General features: G+C 44.1%; 1 protein-coding gene across 2 annotated transcripts in view; it reads left to right on the top strand.

Moving 5' to 3' along the window:
* The window catches only part of IGSF5 (immunoglobulin superfamily member 5), an 86,520-nt gene extending 62,513 nt beyond the window's left edge, over positions 1 to 24,007 (top strand). The window contains exon 9 of one of the 2 annotated variants that reach the window (XM_019525432.1): positions 22,831 to 24,007. In XM_019525432.1, coding sequence (XP_019380977.1) covers positions 22,831 to 22,926 — 96 coding nt within the window. In that variant the 3' untranslated portion in view covers positions 22,927 to 24,007. Of the gene's footprint in view, positions 1 to 11,174; positions 11,858 to 22,830 lie in introns of those variants that run through there. The other variant, XM_019525431.1, reaches the window with a different exon arrangement.
* Positions 24,008 to 24,355: the final 348 nt, after the last annotated feature.

The raw sequence follows: 24,355 nt of genomic DNA, 5'->3' as shown, positions 1-24,355 counted from the left end.
AGGTGCTGCACCCTGAATGTGTCCCTGCTGCGCATGTTATGGGTGGTGCATGCGGAACTGTTTGTATGGACTGAGGCTGCACAGAGTGTAGCACCACTACACCCTGCTGCTTCTGATTGCCATGGTGTCTGTGTACCTGGCATGGGACCCTGAGCTTCAATGGTATGGAGGGAAAGCCTGGGCTGCCCTGCAACATCTTCCACCACCTGGAGGGCTAACTGTGGATGCACTACCTGTCCCTGTCCCTGACAGCCAAGGAGGACATCACCACTAGCATTATTGCATTTCTCAGTGTGTGAGAGACCCGTGCTCACCTAGCTGCAGGGGCATGGACTACTCAATAAAGTTTTGCACTGTATCCCACCTCCCTGTGTGCTGTTGGGGGAAATCTAGGGCCAGGGTGGGAATGGGAAGCAGGGGCTGAGGGGAGGGCCCTCCCCCTTGCGTGAGGCTCACCACAAGGTTGGGGCCAGCATGGATGGCAGCTCCACTTGGTCCTGTCTGGCAGTGTCAGCGTGCAGCTCTGGGTGGTGTTCTTGGACACAGGATGCGGCATGTGAGTTCCTGGCTGGGGGCCTCACCTGGGGAAGAGCTGGCATTGCTAGTGGCTGGTGGAGACATGGCTGGCCATGACTTATGGCTGGAGCTGAGGCTATGGAGCTGCCATAGCAGGTGCTGGCCTGGGCTCCCTGAGCAGCTCATGGTGGGTGCAGCCAGGGAGCTTGGCAGAATGGGCTACTGGAGGCCTGAGGGGCCTTCCCCCAGTGACATGTCACTGCAGTGCCAGGCCAGGGTTGGGGCTCGGGCAGGCTGCCTGTGTTGCTGTAGAGAGCATGGCTGTGGCCTGGGTCCCGGGGATATGAGTATCAATGTCAGTTGCCACATAAAGGGCACGAATTTGCACACACTCCCCCATTTATCATTGTAGCCATCACAGTGACCCACTGTGTGCACAAGGCCTTGACCTTTATGCAGCAACTGACAGTGATACTGGTTGTGCCCACACTCCTGCATCTGGCATAACAGCCTGTCATAGACATGTGTGTTTGAACACCTGCCCCACAGAAACTGGCACTGCACCTTCACCTCACCTCACAGCACCATGAGGTCACCAGTCTCCTCCCTGGACCAGTTGGATCCCTGGGTGGAGGACATGGGCATGGGGGAAGACAATGCCAACTGGGGCCCTGCATTGGTTCTCTGGGCCTCCATGCAGATGTCCCAATGCTGCCAGGCCTGGGTAGCTGCCTGCAGTGCCCAGTGGAGGGGCATGGTATGGGACTGGTAGCTGCACAGCAAGGCAATGCTCCACAGCACCAGCAGTCTCTGGGCAGTCTACTGGCCCTAGAGCTGGCCCCAGTGGCTAGAAGTGCCTGCAGCACCCAGGCCTGGCAGGGACCTGCAGCACCCTGAAGGCCTGGACAGCAGGGGCCTGGAAGCTGCTCAGTCCTGCAATGTCACATAGCGGTGCTGGGGTGTAGGCAGGCTGGCACAGCTGGCCTACAGCCTGCCCAGGGGGACACAGGGTCCTGGAGTGGCTTCAGGATCTGTGGATGTTGACTCAAGGCTCAAAGTGCGTGCAGGCTTTTATATGCCTGAGGCTGGGGTTGTCATAGAACTGGCCCAGTCCTACGGCAGGAGAGGTTCCTGCCCCACAGCCCTGGCCCTGCAGGCCAGGCCCCTAGTGGCAGGATTGAGCATGAGCAAATTTACTCGTTTGGCATCTAAGCATGCATTAGTGCATAGTAACTAATTTCAAGTAAAATTGCTACCTTATTTTGCAGGTAGCAAATTTACACACAAGTAGTGTCATTTACTTCATAGTAAGAGTGTGCATGTGTAGACTTGTGCACTTACTGAGCAGTCAACTATGCTACTGTGCAGTAAAGTGTCTCATATAGATGTACCCTGTAGGTCTTCTGATTTTCAGGACAATACACAGGGTGCTTGTGTTAGCATCTTAGATGTGCATTCATTTTTGAAAAAGATAATATTTGGTCAATGAAAATGAAAGGGTGAAATTACACTTTCTTCCTTGCCTGGGCAGAAATTGCATAAGCTCCAGGCTCCTTATCCTATTTTCCCTCACTCTCCTTCATATTTCCCTACCTTGAAAAGCATTCAGAAATTAACAGTTTCTTTGGGAAGATGTAATATCTTTTATTAGACCAACTAAATAGTTGGAAAAACTGTTCTTTTCAAGCTTTCAGGCACAAACACCCTTCTTCAGGCATAGGGATGCCCTGTTGCCTGAAGAAGGGTGTCTGTGCCCAAAAGCTTGCAAAGAACATTTTTCCAACTATTTAGCTGCCCTAATAAGAGATATCACATCTACCCGAAGAACCTTGTCTGTCTACATCCTTAGATCAGCCTGGCTACAACCAACAACCCTAAATTCAGAAATTGAGAGACCACTCCTTGGTTCTGGTGGAGCAATAGGGACATAAAACTGCTCTAATAAGGCAGTAGATTATTCCATCAGCACGGCATGTACCTCTGCAGGTATGGAGCTGATACAACTGTAGGCCTTTTGCTTCTCATCTTTTCTAGAATTAAGGGAAGACTAGTTCAGTAGTTGCTGCATGAACATTTCTGTTGTTACTTTTGAAATAACTCTTGGGTTCAGCTTTTCAAGAATTCACTTCTATTATATTCTATAATAAATCATAGAATGTATTATATACAATGTGGGGGTTTTCTTTGCTGTCAGTTTCCCCACATTGGTTATACAGCATTCTGTGCACTAGTTGGGAGGTCCTTCCTGCTCATAAGATGTTGTTCAGTTGCACTCTGTGTGTATTGGGGTGGATCCAACCCACTTTGAACTTGGTGGGAACATATCTATTAATGGTAAGATGCTCTGGATCTGGCTCTTAATTTGTAAAGTGTCTGGAGATGAAGCAAGATATGTAAATGTCAAATGTTATAGGTCATGTGATTGGAACCTGCAGAAATATGGTGGCTGATTATTGCCTCTTCTCCCAGGAAAATGTCCTGCTGAACTGGAGTGTTAGTGTGATAGAGGGAAGAGATATTATCAACAGCTTTCAGTCACATAGAAAGGAAGAAGGAGAATATTTTATAGCAGAAAAGCAAGACAGACCTCTGCATCCTGACTATGTTTAGCTGAGATTTCCTCTGTGCCTTCAGAGGTCCAGCATCAATAAAAACTGGAACTTAATTACTTTCACAGTTTTGATCTCAGAATTTAAAGGTTTTCTTTTGATTTCAAGCTGAGAACAATAGGTATCAAAAGACAGCATAAGAATGACATTGAATGAATGCAGGAAGAACAAAACTGCCCGAGAAACAATGTCAATCAGTTCCTTAATGACCTATTCTCTAAAGCACTGGATTATATACTATATTGCAGTTCCACAGCTAGTGTAGGGAGCTAAAAAGGTAGTTTCCACACAAGGTGTTTCCATAGAAGCATAGAGCAGTAGGGCTGGAAGAGACCTCACAAGGTCATCTAGTCCAGCCCCCTGCTCAGTGCAAGATCATCCCTGACTAAACCATTCCAGCCATGTCTGTCCAACCTGCTCTTGAAAATTTCCAGGGATGGAGATTCTACAATTTCTTTAGGTAGCCTGTTCCAATACTTGACCACTCATACTTAGAAAGCTCCTCCTAATTTCTAACCTAGATTTTCTATGCTATATCTTGAGTCCATTGCTCCTAATCCTGTTCCTTATGGCCACAGAGAAAAATCCATTTCCATCATCTCTATAATCACCCTTCAGGTATTTAAAATTGTAATCAAATTCCCCACCTGCAATCTTCTCTTTGACAGATTAAATGGGCATTAGTACACATGCTTGCACTGAGAAAATGGTGGTGGTGCACACTTTTGTGTTCAAAAGTGCACCACCACCATTTTTGTGTGCTGATGCACATTTCTACGCTTATACAACTGCATGCGATGCAGCACAGCGCACGCCAGCTCATGTGTGGAGCAGATTTGATTAACTGTGGGATGCATTGCAGGACAAAAATGCATGTGTATAAGTGCCCAGTAACTTTGATTTTTCAGTCTGTCCTCATAAGCCATGCTTCCCAGGCTTCTAATCCTTTTTATTGCTCGGCTGGTCCCTTTCCAACTGATCTACATCCTTTTCGAAGTGAGGGGCCCAAAACTGGACATAGTACTCTAGAGGAGGCATCACCTAGAGTACCTAGTTGGTCATTCCCCAATCTGTATTTGTGCATGCAATTATTCTGTCCTAAGGGAAGGGAAGTACTTGTCCATGTTGACTTTCATCTGGTTATTTGAAGACCATTTTTCTAGTATATCCAGGTCATTCTGGATCATAGTCTTACTCTCAAGTGTCTACAAGTCCATAAAACTTAGTGTTACCCTCAAGTCCATGGTGTCCATGGTTACTAACCCAAGACAATTTCTTTTAGTGAAAATCTGAAGACTTTTTACTAATAATCAAACATTTTTATTGACCTTTTTTATGTTTTATAAAATGTAAATGTAACCCTTTTCCCAGGTGCTGGACAAGGGCTGGGTTCAAATTTAGGTTTTAACACCAAACATGGTAAAAAAATGTGGTTGTCAGTAAGATGCTTTCAGATTATCAGTAAAAAAATAATTTGTGGGTTGGCAACCCTGCTTGACTATAGCAATGGTTTTGTACGATGCAGCTCCTATGCCAGGGGCTCCCACTCACCCCCCATACCCTGCTCTCCCCAGTTGTGCCCTGCACAATACTGCTGTCTTAGGCCATCCCCTAGTCTTACCCATGTGGCTCTGACCCACCCATCCTGGCACAGTCTCCCAAAGAAGGACTACTGTCTGCCTACTTATGACCCAGCAGTGTTATAGGCAACAACACAACATCAGGGAGATAGGGGCTTAGTTTTTTGGGGCGTGCTACGGTGATAATCTGAATAAATATCCTAAGCAATACTGAGGTGAAGCATCTGAGAAGGGATACTGCTAAGCTTATCTTCAAGAAATGACCTTGCAATATTAGTGAAACATATCGGGCTGATGTTGCTATATGCTGTTGCCATTCTCAAGAGGCATAATCATCTGTGATCTATGAAGCTGCTGAACTTGGGAATTCTGATTTCCTTGTAACAACAGTAATTCCACAGATTTGCATTTTCCCAAAGGATTTCTTGATAATCTATTGGACAGCATTTTTTTTAGATTTAATTGTTACAGATATTGTTATTTTTCACTGGGAGTGTTATAGTGGTCCTTGAAGTTACTGTTTTTGGCATCTATCCTAAGGTAGATAGAGACTAGGGCTGTGCAAAATAGCACATTTCATTTTGATTTCTGTTTCATTATTTCAAAGGGACAGTGTTTCATTTTGTCATTTCAGTTCATTTCGCAGCACTGTTCTGTTTTGTTTAGCTGAAACTCTTTCGCTGTTTCAATGCATTTGCATTGAATGTTTCGCCCGTAGGCTATAATGGGGAATCATGAAAATGCCTAAAAAGTTGTCCTTTCTTGTCTGATTCAGATGAAAACTGCAGGTAGCCACTTCTGAAGGCATGAAGCCTGCCACATTTCAAAGAGATAGGTGCAGAGGTTTCTGGGAAACGGCACCTCAAGCTGTTCAAAGCAAAACTCCTGACAATTGCTGGCAGCGGCAGCCTCCTTTCATCCCACATACAGATCTGGAGGCCCATACCCCCAGGAGAGCTGCAGGGCTGTACTAGACTCCTCCTATGGGTTCAGGCCCCTGTATCTGCATGTGGGATGAGAGGAGGCTGCCGCTGCTACCTGGGACCAGCGCTGGGTGCAGCCTATGCCCAGTGCTGGGAAAATTGCTTCTGCCACTGGCCCCAGGCAGCAGTGGCAGCTTCCTCTCATCTGGTGCACAGATATGGGGACCCGCACCCCGAGAAGGAGTCTGGCACAGCCCCCCAGCCCTCCTGGGGGTGCAGGCCCCAAGATCTGCATGCTGGATGACAGAAGGCTGCTGCTGCCACCTGGGACCAGTGCTGGACACAGCCTGGGGAAGATTGCTGCTGCCACCAGTCCCAGGTGGCAGCGGCAGCCTCCTCTCATCTGGCATGGAGATCCAGGGGCCCACACACCCGGGAGCAATCTGGCACAGCCCCTCAGCCCTCCCAGGGGTGCGGGCTCCTGAATCTGCATGCCAGATGCCAAGAAGCTGCCACTGTTGCCTGGGACTGGTGTTGAAGCCAAATAAGTCTGGCTTTGAAACTTGAAACATTTTGAAACTTTCAAAATGTTTTGAGTGCCCTTGTTTTGTTTTGAAGCTGTTTTGAAGCCTTTTGTTTCATTTCAATTTTGCTGTTTGAGCTTGAAACACGTCAAAACAGCTTCGAAATGAAACACCTGGCAAAATTTCACACAGCCCTAATAGAGACAATACATATATAACACACAGGTGATAACAGAACATTTTACTTATTTCATATGGCTGATTCATGAAAAAGCAAAGTTCAGAATTTATTCTTTCATTTGTTACCTTTCCTGCTCTTAGCTACCTCCATGCTTAAGTATAGTTTTGTGCACTCACAACTAGTTACACAATAGAGATATCAGTCTTAAATTATAGTATACATCTATAGAATAGCTTTACTCTACTGGCAACAGTCTAACCAATATCCTCTGAGGACAGTGTTAGTGATGCTGTATTTAGTTGCTCAACTCACTACTGAAATCCTCAGTGCACACTTTTACACGTGCCTCTTTTAAGCAGGCTTAGCCTGAAATCGCCATTTTAAAAGCACATCAAGGGTGTGTGTCTATATGTGCGTGCCCTTAATGTGCCTTAAAAATGGTGATTTAAGGCTATATGAGCCTAAATTTGGTACCTGCTTTATGCAGGTATCAAATTTCAGCATGAATAGCTAAGTTGCATTAGCACATGTATAGATGTGCTAACACACATTGATGTGATGCACATCAATGGACACACACTACACTAATGCGCATTAGCACATCTGTATATGCACTAATGTGACTTAGCTACTTGCACCTAAATTTAATGTGCCTTAATGCACATTAGTGCGTCCACAAGTAGACACGTTCCTAAATTGCCTTAACGTACCTTAAGCAAAGGTGCATTAAGTTTAGGCATGCATAAATACACGTGTAAATACATCCATTGAAAATGAAGAGATGCTTCACTGAACTATTTTGTGATACTCCTTGTATTAAATCATTGAAGAATGGGCTCTTCCCTTTCTATATGCTATGGAATTTAGAAATAGCTCAGGATGACTGTCTAAAAATATCAATATCCCCCCCAACACCACCATCACCACTGTTACACATACAGCTGGTAGATGTTATATTTGACATGGACCATGGGATAAAGAATCACTAATACAAAACTATAAGGTATATACAAAAGCAGAAGATACAAATGTCATGATATCACTAGTCCCTTAATTGTTGTACTACTCTAGTGAACAACAATTTCAGGATGGAGCTTGATAAATGTACAAATGGGATTATATGATGCAGTGCCTGTAGTAGCAGGGAACTGGACTTGGCAACTCAGGATATCTCTTCAGTCCTATATCCTGTGCTCCTAAAGGATGTAATTTATTTGCTATCTCCCATCTCCTCAGCATTATTATCAATGGATGCCTATCTGGCCAAGCCAAGCTCTCACATTTGTGGCATAAGAAGTCAGCATGCTTAGACATCTATTCAGTATATTTGGGGCCAGATGGCTACAATGTGAGACATTGTCTGCACCTAGCCACAGCTGCAGCTTATATTGAAATCTCTGTCCGTGGCTGCTAGAAATGCATAAGATTTGACCAACATAGAAACAATTCAGGAGAGTCTAGAGGGTTTGTACTAGATTAAAACCCACTTGCTAAATGGTAGGGTATTTAGTGGTTAGTGAACTGGCTTGCCCAAGGGTGAGCAAGTGGGAGACAAACCAGGGTCAGAAGCCAGGAAATGCAAGATACCAAGGAGGAAACGGGACAGGAACAGAGCAGGGGCTAAGAACAAGCACAGGAGCCGAGGCAAACACCAAGGAAAGAAAGGAGAACCAGGATGAGGCAGCAGTCAGGACAGGAGCTGGGAGAAAGGGTTTATAAACAAACAATCCAACCAAATGGTGTTTTAGACCGTTTCCCTAGTATACTGGTTTGCCCAATCATGTCAGAGGTCATATCGATGTACTAATAGTTATATTTTTCTGATAGACATTTTTGACATGGTTTGTCAATGCAAGAACGTTATCACAGGTTTTGCAAACCTGATCAAAACAGGTTTGCTCTGTGATGAGAAGGCTGCCCCCTGTTAATGTTTCCCTTGGAGGAGCATTCCAATACCTTGTAGCAAATATTGTTCAACAATATAGTACAATGGTGAATTGGATTATGCTGATTTTTAAGGCAGTTTTGGCAAGGCAACAATCTTTTATTGGTGCTGCAGTATAGGGTGTCTTCCTTCACAAAAGATGCTTGTATAGAAATGGGCAAACCAGGTGCAGGGAGCAAGATCCTTCAGGAACTCAAGGTGGAACATTGCCATGCACTGGGCTGGTATCTGCTTTCAGATTCTTCAGCACTTTATCAAGTTCCTTCACCAAGCTTCAGGGCAGTTCCAGCTAGATTCTTTTAGAAGGAATAGTCACCTTTTGTTGAGTATCTGTCGTTTTGTGCCTTTTCAAAGGGATTATTTTGACTCTATATGAGTTGGAACCTGGTTGGGCATGTCTTTGAATGACTGTTTCTGGCTTGATTTTGGGAAGTGAAGATTTGATGTTATATTTGCCAAGCAGCGAACAATGTTTAGTGACTCTATCAGGTCTGTCATGTCTGAGTTAACAGAATCTATGTATGGATGGAGTAGTGCCATGCATTCTGTATGTTAGGCAGAAGCTCTGTGGGATGGATGCATGTGCTTCTTTAGATAACACATTGCAGAACTGACTGTAAACTTCTTCAATAGCATTATAATGAGAAAAGGTGGTCACATTTTGTCCTAGAATGTTGGAGTAAGAGTTCCAGTTTGCCTTATGAAAATTCCATCTAGACTTTGAGGCTCTTCTAATTAAGCAAAGTGGAGGCCAGTATGGATCAATGAAAGTTGGCATTGACTACAGGGATAATGCACAAAACTAGCTTAGGTTAGTCTTCAGCTGAGGGGACCCAACAAAGGTCAGGAGAGATAGCATACAACCATATATTTAACCAAAATCTACCACATAGTTTGCAATCAACATTATCTGATAAGTTTTGGAAATCTGAAACCTGTGTAAGGTCTTATAATGTAAATTTGAAGTATTTCTGTTGAACTAGTTGTCAGTCTAGTCTGCATGCAACCAGAAAAAGTGCTGTACTAGATATCTCTTTTACAGGAATCAATAATTATTCTGAAGATGAAAATCTTTTGTGATTGTATTTTATAGTATGTTGAGAGAATGCTTAGCAGTCTGAAAAATGCCTTGGTCCTCCACAATAGAATATGGTTTTATATCACTTATAAGTAGTCTATCAAGAACTATTTTATCTTTACAACCTCCAGAATGACTATTTCTGCCTCTTCCAGACTTTATTGAGGTAAACTAGATTCTTGATTAGAAAACATTAGATTTCCTTGTTAGCTGCTTGGCTTTTCAGTATACCTTGGTTTACTAAAAAATTTTAGTATTGCCTAAAAAAGTATTTCCAGAAAATATGGCATTGTGATTTCTGGGATCAGCCTATAGGACTATTTTCAAATATAGTGAAAGATTCCCCAGCCAGACTACTTTTTTATACCTATATCTTTCCTGAACAAATGAAAAAGGGTTGCCAATATATTCCATGCTAAACATGATAAATGCTCTGGTTCTCTTTTATGAAATTAAATCTTTCTTCAGCAAGGGAAAACCAGATAGCAGGACATGCAACTCTGTGCTGTTGCTTGTTGTCTCTTGATTACTATTCTGTTAAATAGCTTCTTCATTAACCACTTGGGTTTTGGTCAGAGTATTCCCTAGGTACAAGCACATACATTTCTTGCTTGGCTTTCTCTCTGGGTTCAGGAGACATTGCCAATGGCCCTTCTTCCTCTGCATTCTACTCTTCTGGACTTGTTTAGTGAAATGGAAAAAATGGGAGGGAGAGAAGTTAAATGAAGAATTGTTTGCATGTCATGGAGGACATGGAGGTGAAAACCTCAGTATCTGGCTCCTTCTCCCTGTACAATAAAGGAAGATGAATGAATCTTTCAGCTCCATGAAGGAGAGTGAAGAACCTAATTCCCAGCTCTTCTGTTCAGGAGGAGAGGGAAGAGAATATGAAGACCCTTATTCCATTCACTGGAGGAAAGCAGATAGAGAGTGAAGACTAAGTACTTGTCAGCCCTTTCCTGTCTGATGGAAAAACATATTAAGATTTCTGTGTCTTGCTGCTTTGTCATCTTGGGGGATCATCAGGAACAACAGCAACAGCAAGACTGGCGATCTTTAGGTAGCAGAATATAGGCAGGGTGCAGAGCCAGGGCTTAAAGTACAGGGGGCACATCTACACATGCTATTAATGCAGCTGAATAAACTCCAGCAGTTTGTGCCAGAGTCAGCTGCTTCTCAGGTGCAGAATCTTCACTGGGGCCTAGCCCCTGCATTCTAGCACCCTTGTGCCCCAGCCAGTCCTTGTCACAGTCTATACATGCGTTTGAGTGCATGTAAGTACCCCACTGTAGGATAGTATTTGTCCCAGACAGGTCTATCTTACAGTGGAGTTAATTAGTTCAATGTACCCTAATACAGGCACACATATAAACTGTGATGCTTTACTGTGGAGCGAATTAGTTAACTGCAGTAAAGTGCACATGTAGATGCACCCAGGGAGATTAACTGTAATGTAGGCAATATGGTCATGAGGTATGTCAGCCATCTAAATCCACATATCATATTTCTGTTAAGAGTGCTCTATTAGTGTTGTGGATCTGATAATGTTAATTATGCCATATTGACTGGGCTGTAATGAAAGTGATGTGCAGAAATCAACAATATCATACATAGTCCTGAAATTTCAGCAGGACTGAGAGGAAGTCATGTGCATTCGAGCACTACAGGATGGCAAGCAGGATTGCTCTGGCCCTTACATTTGTCCTCCCCTCTTTGTGACATCACTGGTTCTGATCTAGCAACAAAAATGTTCAGTAGCTACTGAACTGATCATCCAAGTTGCATTCTGATCATATCCCACTTACTTTTCTCATACAGATATCTACACAAGTACCTAGACAGTCATCTCTGCTCTCCAGGCGTTCACCTTCTCTTCTGTATTGCACTTCCATTCCACCTGTGCAACACTTTAACCATCATCGGCAGCAACCAAAGAACCAGCTCCTCAAGAACAATCAATTCAGGGTCTCTCACCCCAAACCCAAGGTGCTTTACCATAGGAGCTTGCAACCCAGAAGCTATCATCCATATGCCAGAGTGCTTTTTTCCCACAAACAGCAACCCCAAAGTCAGCACCCACTCATCAGGGCCCCACATCCCAGAACTGAGCAATCAAGGGGACAGTACCCACAAACCAAGACTCAGCCCCCCAGAGGCCAGTGCTCACAACGTAGGTTCCAGCAACTCAGGGGTCAGCACATCAGGAGCCAGCAGCTGCAGCCTAGGATTCAACAAGTTCGAAGTCAACATCCCCAAATAAGGAAACAGAGACCCAGAGTTGAAAATTCTCAAGTATGGATTCAGAAGCCAAAGGACTCTGACCTTTAATTGAAGACTCATTAACCCAGAGAACACAGTAACTTGCAACCCAACAAACCTGAAGCCATCAGCTGTAATTTAGGACCCATTGACCTTGTTGCTGTCCTGGTGATTCTACCTGTAATTTTTTTCCTGCTTCCAGTTTAGGACATGATGCCTTTGTCTCTGCTTCCCCTCCCCTCTTCTAGCTACAAGGATTTTAAATTTTTTTCTTCCCTTCATTATTCCAATCCATATTTGTGGCTTATTTCCCTTCTTGTTTAATAAAATTTCCACTTATAGTTTTTTGAACCAACTGATTTAAATGTGTTTCTATGCAACATATTCCTTAACTTCTGTGAAAATAAGATTAGGCATCTAGGACTTGATTCTACCACCATTGCTGTTCTTAAATTCAGCATTAAATTTGGCACTTTGTTTTCCATGCACAATAAGGTGAAATTTAAAATGATTAGGTGGGACTTGCCATGGATGATTTTGTTTGTTAAAAAATATCCTTTCCCCCCATATTGCACTCAAGTACATGCCATGTCTTTTTGGATAAGCTGACAACATAGAAAATCACTTAAGTCAGCTGTTCATATATTAACCTCATCAAAGTAGAAATTAATATAAAATGCCTATAGAAGATGAAAACGGGTTCTTTTGCATTTGCACAGATTAATTTATACCATAAAGAGAAAATCTAGCAAATCATTAGGGCTGTGCAAAGCTTCGGTCCCTGATTCAATTTGGAGGAGATTTGGCTTGATTTGGTGGCTGAATCTCTGAATCCAAACTGAATCAGGAGACCCTTTAATTTCTCTGAATTGAATTGGAACCCTCCTAATTGATTCGGAGAGATTTGGAAAGATTTGAAGATTCAGACATAGACACAACTTTAAATGTTTTTTCTACATATCTCAAGGTACCATGAAGCTCGTGAATGCTGAGATACTTGAGTGGATGGAGTGTCCCATAGGAGCATGGGGGGCTCCTCAGCACACTCAGCAGCAGACCTGGAAGTGGACCGGAAGTATTTCCAGTCCACTTCTGGGTCTGCTGGGGAGCACTTGGGGAACTCCCCCCCACCTGCCCCCCAGCTCAGCAACTGACACCTCCTGGGTCTGGCGGGGGCACCCAGGGTCTCCTGATGGGTGATTTCCAATCCAGGGGGGAGCATGGGGGAGGGTCCACTGCTAAGCATGCGGGTGGCCCACCCACTCTCCTGTGGCATGCTCCATCCAACCCACCATAGCAGCATTCATGAGCCACGCCTGGTACCTTGAGGTATGTAGAAAAAACATTTGAAGCTGTGTCTATGGCTGAATCGCTGATTCTCTGAATCAGCATCAAGTCTTCAGATTCAGATTTGGCTGAATTGAATTGGGGACAGTGATCCAAATCAACAAATCAAATCACTGTCCCCATTTTGGGCTGAATCTAAATCTGAATCGAATACAGCCCATTTCACATACCCCTACACATCATCATAGGGAAAATAAATGCTATGGCAAAAAAAAAAAGAAATGTATACAACATTTTATAAGTGATATATATCAAACCTAAGTATTGAGCCAAAGAGAAAATTGCCAACAAGCAAAACAGGAGTCCTGGTGTATTTGTGGAGATATGCTAGAAGGTCTCTCTAAATACATTAGCTAAGAGAAGGTCAAAGGAATACGAGTGTTACAAGATTCTTTTTAATTGCATATTTTGTTACTCTCAGGGTGCATCTACACATGCAGTTAAGTGCAACGAAATTTAATGCAGATTAAGTTAATGCCCATTAAGTGATTTTTGGCCGGTGTCTACTCGTGAAGGGATGTGGCACTAAAGTTAGTGCCAAGTCCCTGCAGCCCTGCCATGTGCCCGTAGTGGCTGGGCAGACCCAGCACTAAAGTTAGTGCTGGGTCACGTCTACACGTGCATTAATGCACTTTAACTAATCACGCCTAAATTTGATACCTGCACTTGAAGGTATGAAATTTAGGTGTAATTAGCTTAATTTCACCTTTTGTAATGTTCATGAAGGGTGCACACATGTAGACACATACCCGTAATGTGCATTAAATTAGGCTAATGCACATTAATGTGTCTCGTGTAGATGCACCCTCAGTGATGATAATGGAGGGTGACTGTTACTCATGGTCTTAGGGTTAAGTTGTAGGCCAAATATATCTTTGGAATTAAGATATCACCAAGGCATTTTGATTTGGTTGGTCCATCCATCCAGTCAGACAGGACTTGACTAAAACATACTGAAGTCAAAGTCAATGGGATTCTTTACATTGACTTATGGCCCCAGTATGACAAAACACTGGGCATCATAACTGACTTAAGTAGGCAGTGAAAACATTCAGGATTGGATACTCAAGTCTATAGTTTCCATAACTAGTTCCCTTTATGGACCATAAAGGTCTCTATCATAAACAAGATGATCGCTTTGCAAACTTCATGCAGTTTGACTATGGGACAAATTCATCCCTGGTGTAAGTCATCTGACTTGGGTAGACCTGTATGAGGCTGAATTTCTGGTACAAAATCTTCACTCCCTATTTTTCAATCTAAAATAAGTCATGGCTCCGTTAATGTCGATGTATCTATTTTTCTTTTTAACTACTATAAATGGCATTCTATAAACTGAAAATATTATTTAGTCATGTTTATCATTTTATACTGGAGAGGAAATAAATGGTGAGTAGCAGCAACATGTATTACTTTAGATATAACTGCACAGTGACTCCATGGATTGTTTGGGGGAAAAAAAATTATCAATGCTGAATTAAAAGGCCAATAAAATAGAAATACAAAACAATGCCAGCAAGTAATTTCACACTTAAGGGTATGTGTTGTTATGACTTTCATTGGTCTACCAATGTTTAGGAAGAAAAGTTATAGAGATGACACAAGTATAAGAAAGATTCTTCTATCTTACAGACACAATCACAATATTTTTCAGGTGCTCATTTAAGGAATCATGTAATGATCATGTAATGCTCTTATTTTAGGTAAGATTTTTTGGGTGGAGTACATGTGATGGTTATGAGTGTTGAAAATTGATGGCGTAGACACAGTCTGCCATTGATGTGATGATGTACATGAATTTCTAGAGATATTTTATAGATAATTTTACGCTGGGCATACATTGATAGATATAAAATAAATTTGGACTTAAAATGTGGGTAAAGTTCAGTTTGAAAAGCAGACTAGGGCAGTGGCTTTTAACTTTGGGATCTTTAGAAGCTCCAGCTGTTGTTACAATTAGCAAAATGTGTAGAGCGACAGATACATTTGGAAAATAATCCTACCAGATTTCAGCTGTTAATATTGAATTTTAGCTTGGAAATAATAGACAAGCCTTCCACTTATCACACATTTCCAAACCATCAGTTTGTGAGGAGCTGTCATCTGTCAAATCAATGTAGAAATCAAAACTCTGCTTCATAATGCCAGATGTGTGCACATCATTCATCTCATTGATGTCATCAGAATTAAAAGTGACTACAGTGCACTTGTAATAGCAGAAACTTTTCTGTCACTGATTGAAGATTAGTATCTAAAGCATAGTTAAAGAATTCAACCCTGAAATGAGCTATGGCACACGTTAGCTTTATCCTGAGCTTCAGCCTTGGATTTTCTGCTTCCTTTCTATGTCATTGAAGTGTTGAAATAGATGGAAAGATTGATTTGGTGGCTAGTTCCTCAACCAGCCCAACAGACCACACAAATCTTTTGTTAGTATTAGAGTCTCTTGGAAAGCACTTTCATGACATTGAGGGCAGCTGATAAGTTATGAAACTTTTGACTGACAATATTCAGTGGAAAAAAGAATTCCATGCCAGGACTGCAGAGAGACTGGTGTTTGGCACAATCTCTTTAAAATACATTTTTAATAAATCACTCCTGCTGGATTGTTCTGGTGTAACAAATTCATGGGAACAGTCAGGGATCTACATTTGCTAAACATCAGATTCAAGCAGTCCTGTGTGCATGGAGAATTCTGAGACATTTCTGAATTATGCATTTTTGGTCAGTTTCTAAGGCTTCATGATCATTAAGTAGCATAGCAATAACTTTGTCTTCAACTCCTCAGTATGATTTGTACCAGATAGACCAGTGATTCTCAACCAGAGATTCTTTTACGGGTGCCATAGGGAGCTGAGCACTGTTAGATATGCAAACACCTAACATGATTCACAAGATAAACTCAGAGATTTCAGATAGGAATCCATAGTGTAAAAACTATTTCTGACCAGGCTGGTCTTCCTGAGTTCTTTACAGCAGAAAAAATGCTGTAATATTTTTCCATAGTCAAAATGGAGTGAGATCTAAGAACTGGAGTTTTCCAAGGGATGCCTTAGGTCTAGCAAGGGATGCTTTGAATCTAACAAGGGGTTCCATGAGTCTAAAAATGTGAAGATCCACTCCGGTAGACAGTCTATACTATCTAAAAAGATATGCCTTCAGCAAATATAACATTTGTCTTATGATTTTTCCAACTGATACCCACATAATTTATTTGATAATTCTGTAAGTTTTTCTTCAGACAGTGATCTCAGACTTTGACAGATGCAATTTGTCTCAGATGCTCTGACATGATGAACAAATCTAGCTTAGCAAACCTATAACCGAACAACCAGGAAATACCAGGTAGCCTTTGGCTGTAAACTGAATAACTCATATCAGCTTTTAATCTTGGACCAAAGAAAGCTCTCATGGGGTCTGGAAATGAGTGGTAACCCAGGAGGATGAGAAAGAAAGGAAAATGTCTCAGGCTACTGCTAAATAGAAAGACATTAAGTTCAGCATGACCCAACTGAAAGGTCCCTGAAAACTTTGTTTAAGCAGAGAGAGGTCATCTGGCCGCTTCCCATTAATCCCCCTCTTGAAATAAACAGTTAATAAACTTGTTAAATTTAGCAAATAGCACTATGCTTTAGCAACATGGAAAAGTGGAGAAAACACCCAACTCAGACTCATGTTTGAAACAGAAGGCAGCTGTCTTCTGAAATGTTCCTAAAATAGTTATATTTATCTGATATTTTTAATGACTCCTAGCACTTAAAATCCAGAACTGTATACTAAAGCAATATTGCTCACATTTGTTGCCTAATATTTCCTTTTACAACCTATTAAATAATATATGTATACCAGATGCATTATTTAAAATATGAAATACAGGCAGAATACCAAGAGATATGGATTTCATGTGCTTACACTTCTAAGTTAAACAGACTAAACGAAAACTATTCAGTAGTCAAAATATATCTTATTTGGGTCTGATCTAAAACTTCAGTGAAATGAATGGAAAAATTTCCATTGAGTTCAATGGCCTTGGGGTCATGTGTGTTTTGAGTAACTCATTTTAAGTTTGATAGGGAACTGGGTTAGATCATCCAGCATTAGAAGGAGCACAAGGACAACCTTTGTGCCCTAGCATTTCCAAGCTACAGTGTACACTCCTTATCTCGGCCAGAAGATCTAGCCTATTGGCTTTAAATCCCAGTTGTGAAATTATGTTGGTAAAGACACACAATTATACTTTTGCAGATCATTTTCTGTCTTTTTAAACTCCTTAATACTTATGCTGCTTGCCTACTTAGCTTTTTTAAGGTTTAAGTATTTGAAGAATTTCTTTTTTGTTGTGTTAAGTGAGGACTTTGAGACTTATATTCTACTTTGTCTTTTCCCTTTTGTATGGTATTTTGCATAAACTCATCTGTAATTAAGGGTGGAAACAACAAATTTAATTTTAATATACAGGGTACATTTTCAGAAGTACTTTCCATAAGCCTAGCTCTGGTTCTTCCATGGCCTTCAGTGGGAGCCAAGTACTTTTGAATATCTCATCATAAATGAACACCACAGAGTTACACAGCCTGTCTCTGGATATCACTTCCTTTTGAAGTGTTTATTATTAATTTTAGTATTAAGAAACAAATGCTGTATGTCCCAATTTTATTTCTGCTTGTCAAGTATTTTCAATAAGAAAGATCAGAAAAGAACTGTCTGGCATAGTCTTTAGTGGAAAAGCATGTATGTTACAAAGTTTACTGAAGGAAGTACACATCAGTGTGCCTGGTATGAAACTCCAATTGAAGTCCTTGCTTCCTTCCTTCCTTCTGCTTTGGACACTTTGGACCAGGCTCACTTGGAGCTGCATGGGGCAATCCTGAGCATAAGGCCTCATATCTCTTTTCTTTTCTGACTCCCACCTGTCTAAAGGTCTCTCGCTTCTGTTTTCTTCTGATTCTTTCTTGCATTTTTGCCGTGTTTTTTCTTCTTTTTCTCTGGTCTTTGTCCTCTCCCCCTTTACTTCTGGTTTCTTTGTCTGTGAGTTGCTAGTTTACAGCTTTTTCTTACTGTTTCTTTTTCTTTCTTTCTTTTCTTCTTGTTTGTTGTGGGGAGTTATCTTTTTCTATGTCTTACCTTTTGAGGGGTGCTTTCAATCCCCCCCTTTTCTTTTTTGACTCCCTATGTTGGGGTCAAGATCTTCATAGGTGCCCTACCTGATCTCCTGGAACAGTGTAACATATGTTACACAGGTCGTGTTAACACAGCCCCAGGGATTTACCTGAGCACTTCCACCCTGGTCAACAGGGTGTGCAAGGAGGCCCTGGACATTGCGGGCATACACTATCTTGTCATGCCCCTAGACACCCAGGCAGTGAGGGTGGTGATTTCCAACATGTCCCCACATGTGACTAACCAGGAGCTGGCCAAGGAACTTGAGCTCTATGGGGTTTCTATGAGTCTCTTTTGCCAACTGATGGTTGGAAGCAATGACCCAAAGCTGAAACATGTCTCATCTTTTTGAAGGTAGGTTTTCATGCTCCTTGGGGAGGGCCCACAGTCTTTGCCTTGCTCCTTGAACCTCATGTTTGATGGGCAGAGATTTGTGATTTATTTTTCTCTGGGGGAGACTGTGTGTTTATAGTGTGGTAGCTCTTTCCACCTAGCAGCCCAGTGCCTGCAAGGGAAAGTGGCCAGAACATTGGCAACTGCAGTGGTGCCAACAGATGGCACATCCACTTCTGGGACACAGGCTCTGCCCAGTGAGGCCGGGAGCTCTTCCCAACCTCCTTTCACCCCTGTTCCATCTGAGGGGGCTGGGGTCTTTGGCGTAACAGCACCATCCAGCGGAGGGGCTGGGGCTACTCCCCAGACCTCTCCCCCACCCATTTCACTTATGGTGTCTACCCTCCCGCCTCCAGTTCAGAGGTCCCACCAGGTGGAGGGGCTGATGCCTCCACTTCCCTCCTGCCTGCCCTTACTACCCTGGCCGAGGCAGCTGGGTTGGCCAGTGACTGTGGCACCAAGGCCCTGTCAGACGATGGTGCTTGGGCCTCCTCCCAGCTGCACTCCATCACTGCCTTGTCTGAGGTGGCTGGCCCTGGGGAGGCGGGCCAGGAGCAGTCCAGCCCATCCCCTATGAAGGATGGGCCACCTGCCAATAGGAAGAAGAACAAAGAGAGGAAGGTGAAGGGGGCCTCTCAGGACACCCAATCCCTGCTGGGACCCTCCTTGGCTGGCACTGGGGCGGCCCCTGCTGGAGAGCCTGACCCTGTTCCAGCCCTGTTGAGCACAGATGGGGGTGGCTTGGAGGTGGGAGAGGTGAAGGCGGGGGTCACCAACCCCTTGCCTCTCTCCCACCTTCCAGAGTCGAGTGTCAGTAAAAGTGATTCAGAATGCCTTTCTTCTGGAGGCCTGACCCAGGTGTTAGTAGAGGAATCTGCTGACCTCTTGGTCATGTTCCAGCCTACCAAATTGGATGAAGAAGCTAGTGAAATGGAGATCCAGCTTTCTGACCGTCACAAGCAACCTCAAGAGCAGAATGACCTCTCTCCCAGCAAGAAGGTGAGGATCGCTGTCTCGGAGTCAGTCCTTGACCTGGACAGTGAGAGGAGGCTGATGTATCTAGACATTGAGGGTGTAGACACTACATTTGTAAGTGACCTCCCACCTGGGGTACAGCCTCACTGTGCTTCTCTCAGAAATGTCCAGCCCATGTTGGCAGACCTGCCACTGTGGGTTGGCCATAACTATGGGGGTCTCCTGGCCTTTTTGAAACAGACCAAAGGACAAAAGAATGTAACAGAGTCCATCACCCAGTGGTGTGCAGATACTAAACTCTTTGCCAAGGCTGCCAGGGGTGTGTCCAAACTTATGCAACAGGATCTATGTACTTGGCAGATGGCTTACTGTCTGGGGAAGCTCACACAGTGGGTGAGAGATGAGTGGAGCCTGGGTGGGGGGGTCCCTGGAGTAGAGTAGGGCATGATAGGCCTTCCCCGACCTGTCTCTGCTTTTTTGCTCTGCTCTTGGGTTCTTGTTCTTCCAGCTACACCTTACTTTGTTCTTTCTCTCCCATACCCACACCCATGGTGGCCACAACCATTGGCACTTTTAACATCAATGGCTGTCAAGATCCAGTGAAATGGGAGGCCGTCCTGGAGCTTCTGTGCCAGAAGTGGCTGGTGGTCACCTTCCTCCAGGAGACATGTTCCGATGGGCTTAACTAGGTGGCTTGGCACACTGCCTGGTGAGGCCACTTGTTCCTGAGCGATGGCACCAACCTTAGCACTGGGGTTGTGACTCTCCTACCCCACAAGTACAACATGATATGGTGGTGGCACAGGAGATCATACCCAGCTGCCTGCTGACTGTCCATGTCACCCTAGCACAACACCACCTGCTACTTGTCAACATCGTGTACCCACTGATGGCCAGGAGAGGGTTTCTTTCTTTGAGACCTTGGCCACCCTCCTGCATGATGCTAGTGAGGATGATGACCTACTCCTCATAGGTGGGGACTTTAACTGCACCACTGATGCCTTGCTTGACTGCATGGGGCCTAAGTCTCACCTGCCCTAAACCCACAAGCTGTAGTCTGCCGTGGAGACTGCGGGCCTTGTTTACGTCTGGCAAACCCTGCATCCTCACGTGCACTAGTACACCTGGGACAGGATGAGTGCTGGTGGTCTAACCATGGCCTGCCTTGGCCACCTTTTTGTCACCAGACACCATCTGCCACGCCTGCACAGTGGCCACATAATTCCCTTGGGCCTGTCAGATCATGGCCTGGCCTGCTGTGAACTGAGCCTGCCAAGGAGGTCCTGCACATGGGCACCCTATTGGTGCTTCAACGTCAGCTTGCTTCAAGACTCCTAATTCCGGGACTGCTTCACCCATTTGGTGGGGCTGGGAAGCCGCGAGACTGAGCTACTCCTCCTGGAGTAGAAGTACACCCAGCTGGCTACAAATGAACTGTGCCACCATATCCAAGAGCTGGAGGAAGATGTGGCAGAGCTCAAGGCTGCTCTGCTGGATGCTGGCAATGATACCATGCTGTGCAAGAGCCTCTGGTTCCTCAGGAAATGCCAGCATGACTTGACAGAGAATGCAGCCCACAGAGCGAGGAGCTGTGCCCACTGGCAAGAGCTGTCAGAAACTGATGTCCCAACCCACTACTTTTTTAATCTGGAGTGGCAGCGAGCAAAGTCTTAGATCACCTCAAGATTCCTGAGGGCTGGATAATCACAGACCTGGGAGAAGTAAGTGAGCACGCCGTCGCCTTCTATCGTGACCTGTTTGCAGCTGAGTCGTCCTGCTCCGAGGCCATGCAGGAACTCCATGAGGGCCTGCCATGTCTCTGTGCCCTAGAGGCCAGAAAGCTTAAGTGGGAATTGTCTATGGAGGAACTGGCAGCCGCCGCGGCTGGCCTCACCTCCGGCAAAGCCCCAGGCCTTGGTGGGTTACCTGCCAAGTTCTACAAGACCTTTTGTCCTCTTCTTGTCCCCTGCGTTTTCCAGGAGAGTCTTGTCAACAAGGTCCTGATAATCAGCTGCCATTGAGTGGTGCTCACACTGCTACGCAAGAAGGGAGACCTTGGCTGCATTAAGAATTGGAGTCTGGTCTCCCTGCTGTGCAAGGACTACCTCTTGCAGACCCTGGAGGACTTTGGCTTTGGGCCCCTTTTCACCGGGGCCCTCTAGGTCTTGTACCAGGGCACCTCCAGCCTACTCAAGGTGAACAGTGTACTCTGCATCCCATTCCCTGCATGTAGTGGCATCTATCAGGGCTGCCCCCTATCAGGCATGCTCTATGCCCTGGCCATTGAGCCACTTCTGCACATGCTGTGGAGCTGCCTGAGTGGGGTGGCCTTGCCATCAGCCATGGGCCCATCCATTGGCCTGCTGCTCTGGCTCCTGGCTTATGCGACCAATGTGACCTTAACACCCAGGAAGACGCGTGAGCCCTGATGGATTGTCAGTGATCCTACGAATGTGCCTCCTTAGCCTGTATCGACTGGGCCAAGAGCGATACCCTGCTGCTTGGCATGTGGGTCAGTGTGATCCCCCTGGATTTGTCAGGGGGCCTTAAAGTCCTGGACGTGTTCCTGGGGCCACCAAACTTCATGGCATGCAACTAAGATGGCTTTGAGGAAGGGGTGGAGGTCTGCCTACAATGGTGGCGTGGGTACCTACCCAGCCTCTCCTACTGTGGACATGTCCTCATCATAAACAACCTGGTGGCGGTGACTATGCGGCACTGGTGCACTGTACTTGACCCACCACAGTACCTACTCAAGAGTCTCCAGTGCCTCCTGTTAGATTTTTTTCTGGGATGGGCACCACTGGCTTCCACAAGCTGTCCTTTATCTGCCTGTCACTGAGGGGGGCCAGAGCCTGATAAACCTCATGAGCAAGGTGGCCGCCTTTTGCCTGCAAGTCCTTCAGGGACTCCTCTATGGCGAGGAGTACATACCCTGGCAACAACTGGTGTGCTGGTTCCTGCTGGATAAAGCAGGGTAGGGATCATTTGTTTATAGAGGACTTTGGTCTATACGACCATGTGGCCGGTGTCCCGACCACATAACAGCATGTTAGGCACGACATGTAATACAGCGAAGGTGTCTGTCACGGTGTGATGTTATGAATATAATGACATGGTGCTCTTGGTTTGATGATAATTTTTTGTCTTTGCTTTGTATACTGGACCTGGACCCTGGAAGGGCCAACTTTTTCTACCCCGAACCTCTGAATAACGTAGTTAAAAAGTCAAATGTCCTTCCTTCCTTGTTTTACTTTACAGTTGGATTTTGACTATGAACTAATGGCATGTTTTATTCTGATATAATTTATTCTGTAATTTTTCTTTTTATTAACTGTAGGTCTCCTATGAAGCACTGGACAACAGAGCTTCATCTTCAGGATATGCTGGTTATCCAGTCAACCCAAAGAAGATCAGAAATGTGACACATGTTTAGGGAATACTTCTGCTTGATGTTTATATATCAGCTGTCATTTTTGCTTTTGGAAGACTGCTTATGAAAAAGAAATATCATCATTGTTTTACCTTTTTAAAAAAAAATAAGACCATAGATTTATTTTATTTATTTTTCACATCGTGAACACAACTACTGAGAGGAAATAACAGTTTTTGCTCTGGCACACAACATTCAACTCAGTTCTGTACACAAATAACTTTCTTTGATCTTACAGTTGGATCTATGCAGGTGAACTCAATGGGGTTCAATTTAATTCTGTGGGGCTCCACAAGGGGAAGGTTTTGTGTCATGAAGTCCCATGGTAGCCAATATGGCTCCATACAGGCACAAAGATTTGACCATCCACATCTGATTGTAAGATCAGGAACAATAAATGGTAGAGAGATATTAGTCCAGAACTGTATAATCTACAACTGGTTAGTATTATACTTGTTTAATTTAGTTTATGTAATTTAACTTATACTTTGTAACCATGTTAAGCTTATTAATTAACAAAACTTCTTCAATTCTTAATATGATCAAGGAAGGATTCTTATTAAAATCAGTTGATAATTCTCTAATAAAATGATATTTGATAGAATACAAGGTTTTCAGTACAAGTTTTTGCTAAAAGTGCCATCTTTCTGAAGAAAATGTCAATGTAATATCAAAAAGCCAAGAAATGTTCAGTTTTTAACAGAAATATGAAACATTTAAGTTAAGAAGAAAACAACTCCCTACCCCTTGTCAAGAGGAAACAAAGGCCAGGGGAGAGCTCCCTGGAAAAAAGGCAAACACTTTGGCGTTTACCTTAGGAGCCAGGAGGATTGCTGGAAGCAAAAGCGTTGGGCAACAGCACTTCCAGAGCAAATGCTGGATCTGGATTGGCCAGAGATGCACAGAACAAAGTATTTATGGCCCCAGAGAGGGGCATCCCAGGGAAGAACCCTGCAATGGGAAGCCTGGAGCAGAGGGGAATTCCCCTCCCAATGTCTGCTAGGGAAACTGCAGGAGGCAGGCACTGGGGAGAGGTTGTGCAGGGATCGGAGGAACCCTGAAGAAGCTGGTGCAGTGGACAGCATTGTGAGCAGAGAGGTACAGTGGAATAAGGACTTAGCTTTCCATGTAGGTGGAGAGAGATAGAGAGAGATAGAAAGAGAGGGGACCTGGGTGGCAGCAGGAAGCCTAGTCTTCTTAGAGGGACAGACTGACCTTTGAATGATAGCCTGAGGTAGCTGGGGAAGCAGAGGACAGTTTTCTTTTTCTTGTGGAGAGGTTTTTTTTTATTTTTGTGATCCTCAGTGTAAGGACTGTGGAGTGGTGAGAATGGTTGTAGGGGAAGGAGGAGCCCCATTAACACCACCTAACTGGCTGGGTGGGTTGGAGCAGGTTTTTTTTTTTCCCTTTTTCATATATTCTGCTGAATATT

The sequence above is a fragment of the Gavialis gangeticus genome, unplaced genomic scaffold (assembly GCF_001723915.1).
Source record: "Gavialis gangeticus isolate Ggan-Ray unplaced genomic scaffold, GavGan_comp1, whole genome shotgun sequence".
In the NCBI taxonomy this organism is placed as follows: Eukaryota; Metazoa; Chordata; order Crocodylia; family Gavialidae; genus Gavialis; species Gavialis gangeticus.
The sequence above is the reverse complement of the archived record's forward strand: the minus strand, read 5'-3'. Positions and strand labels throughout refer to the sequence as shown.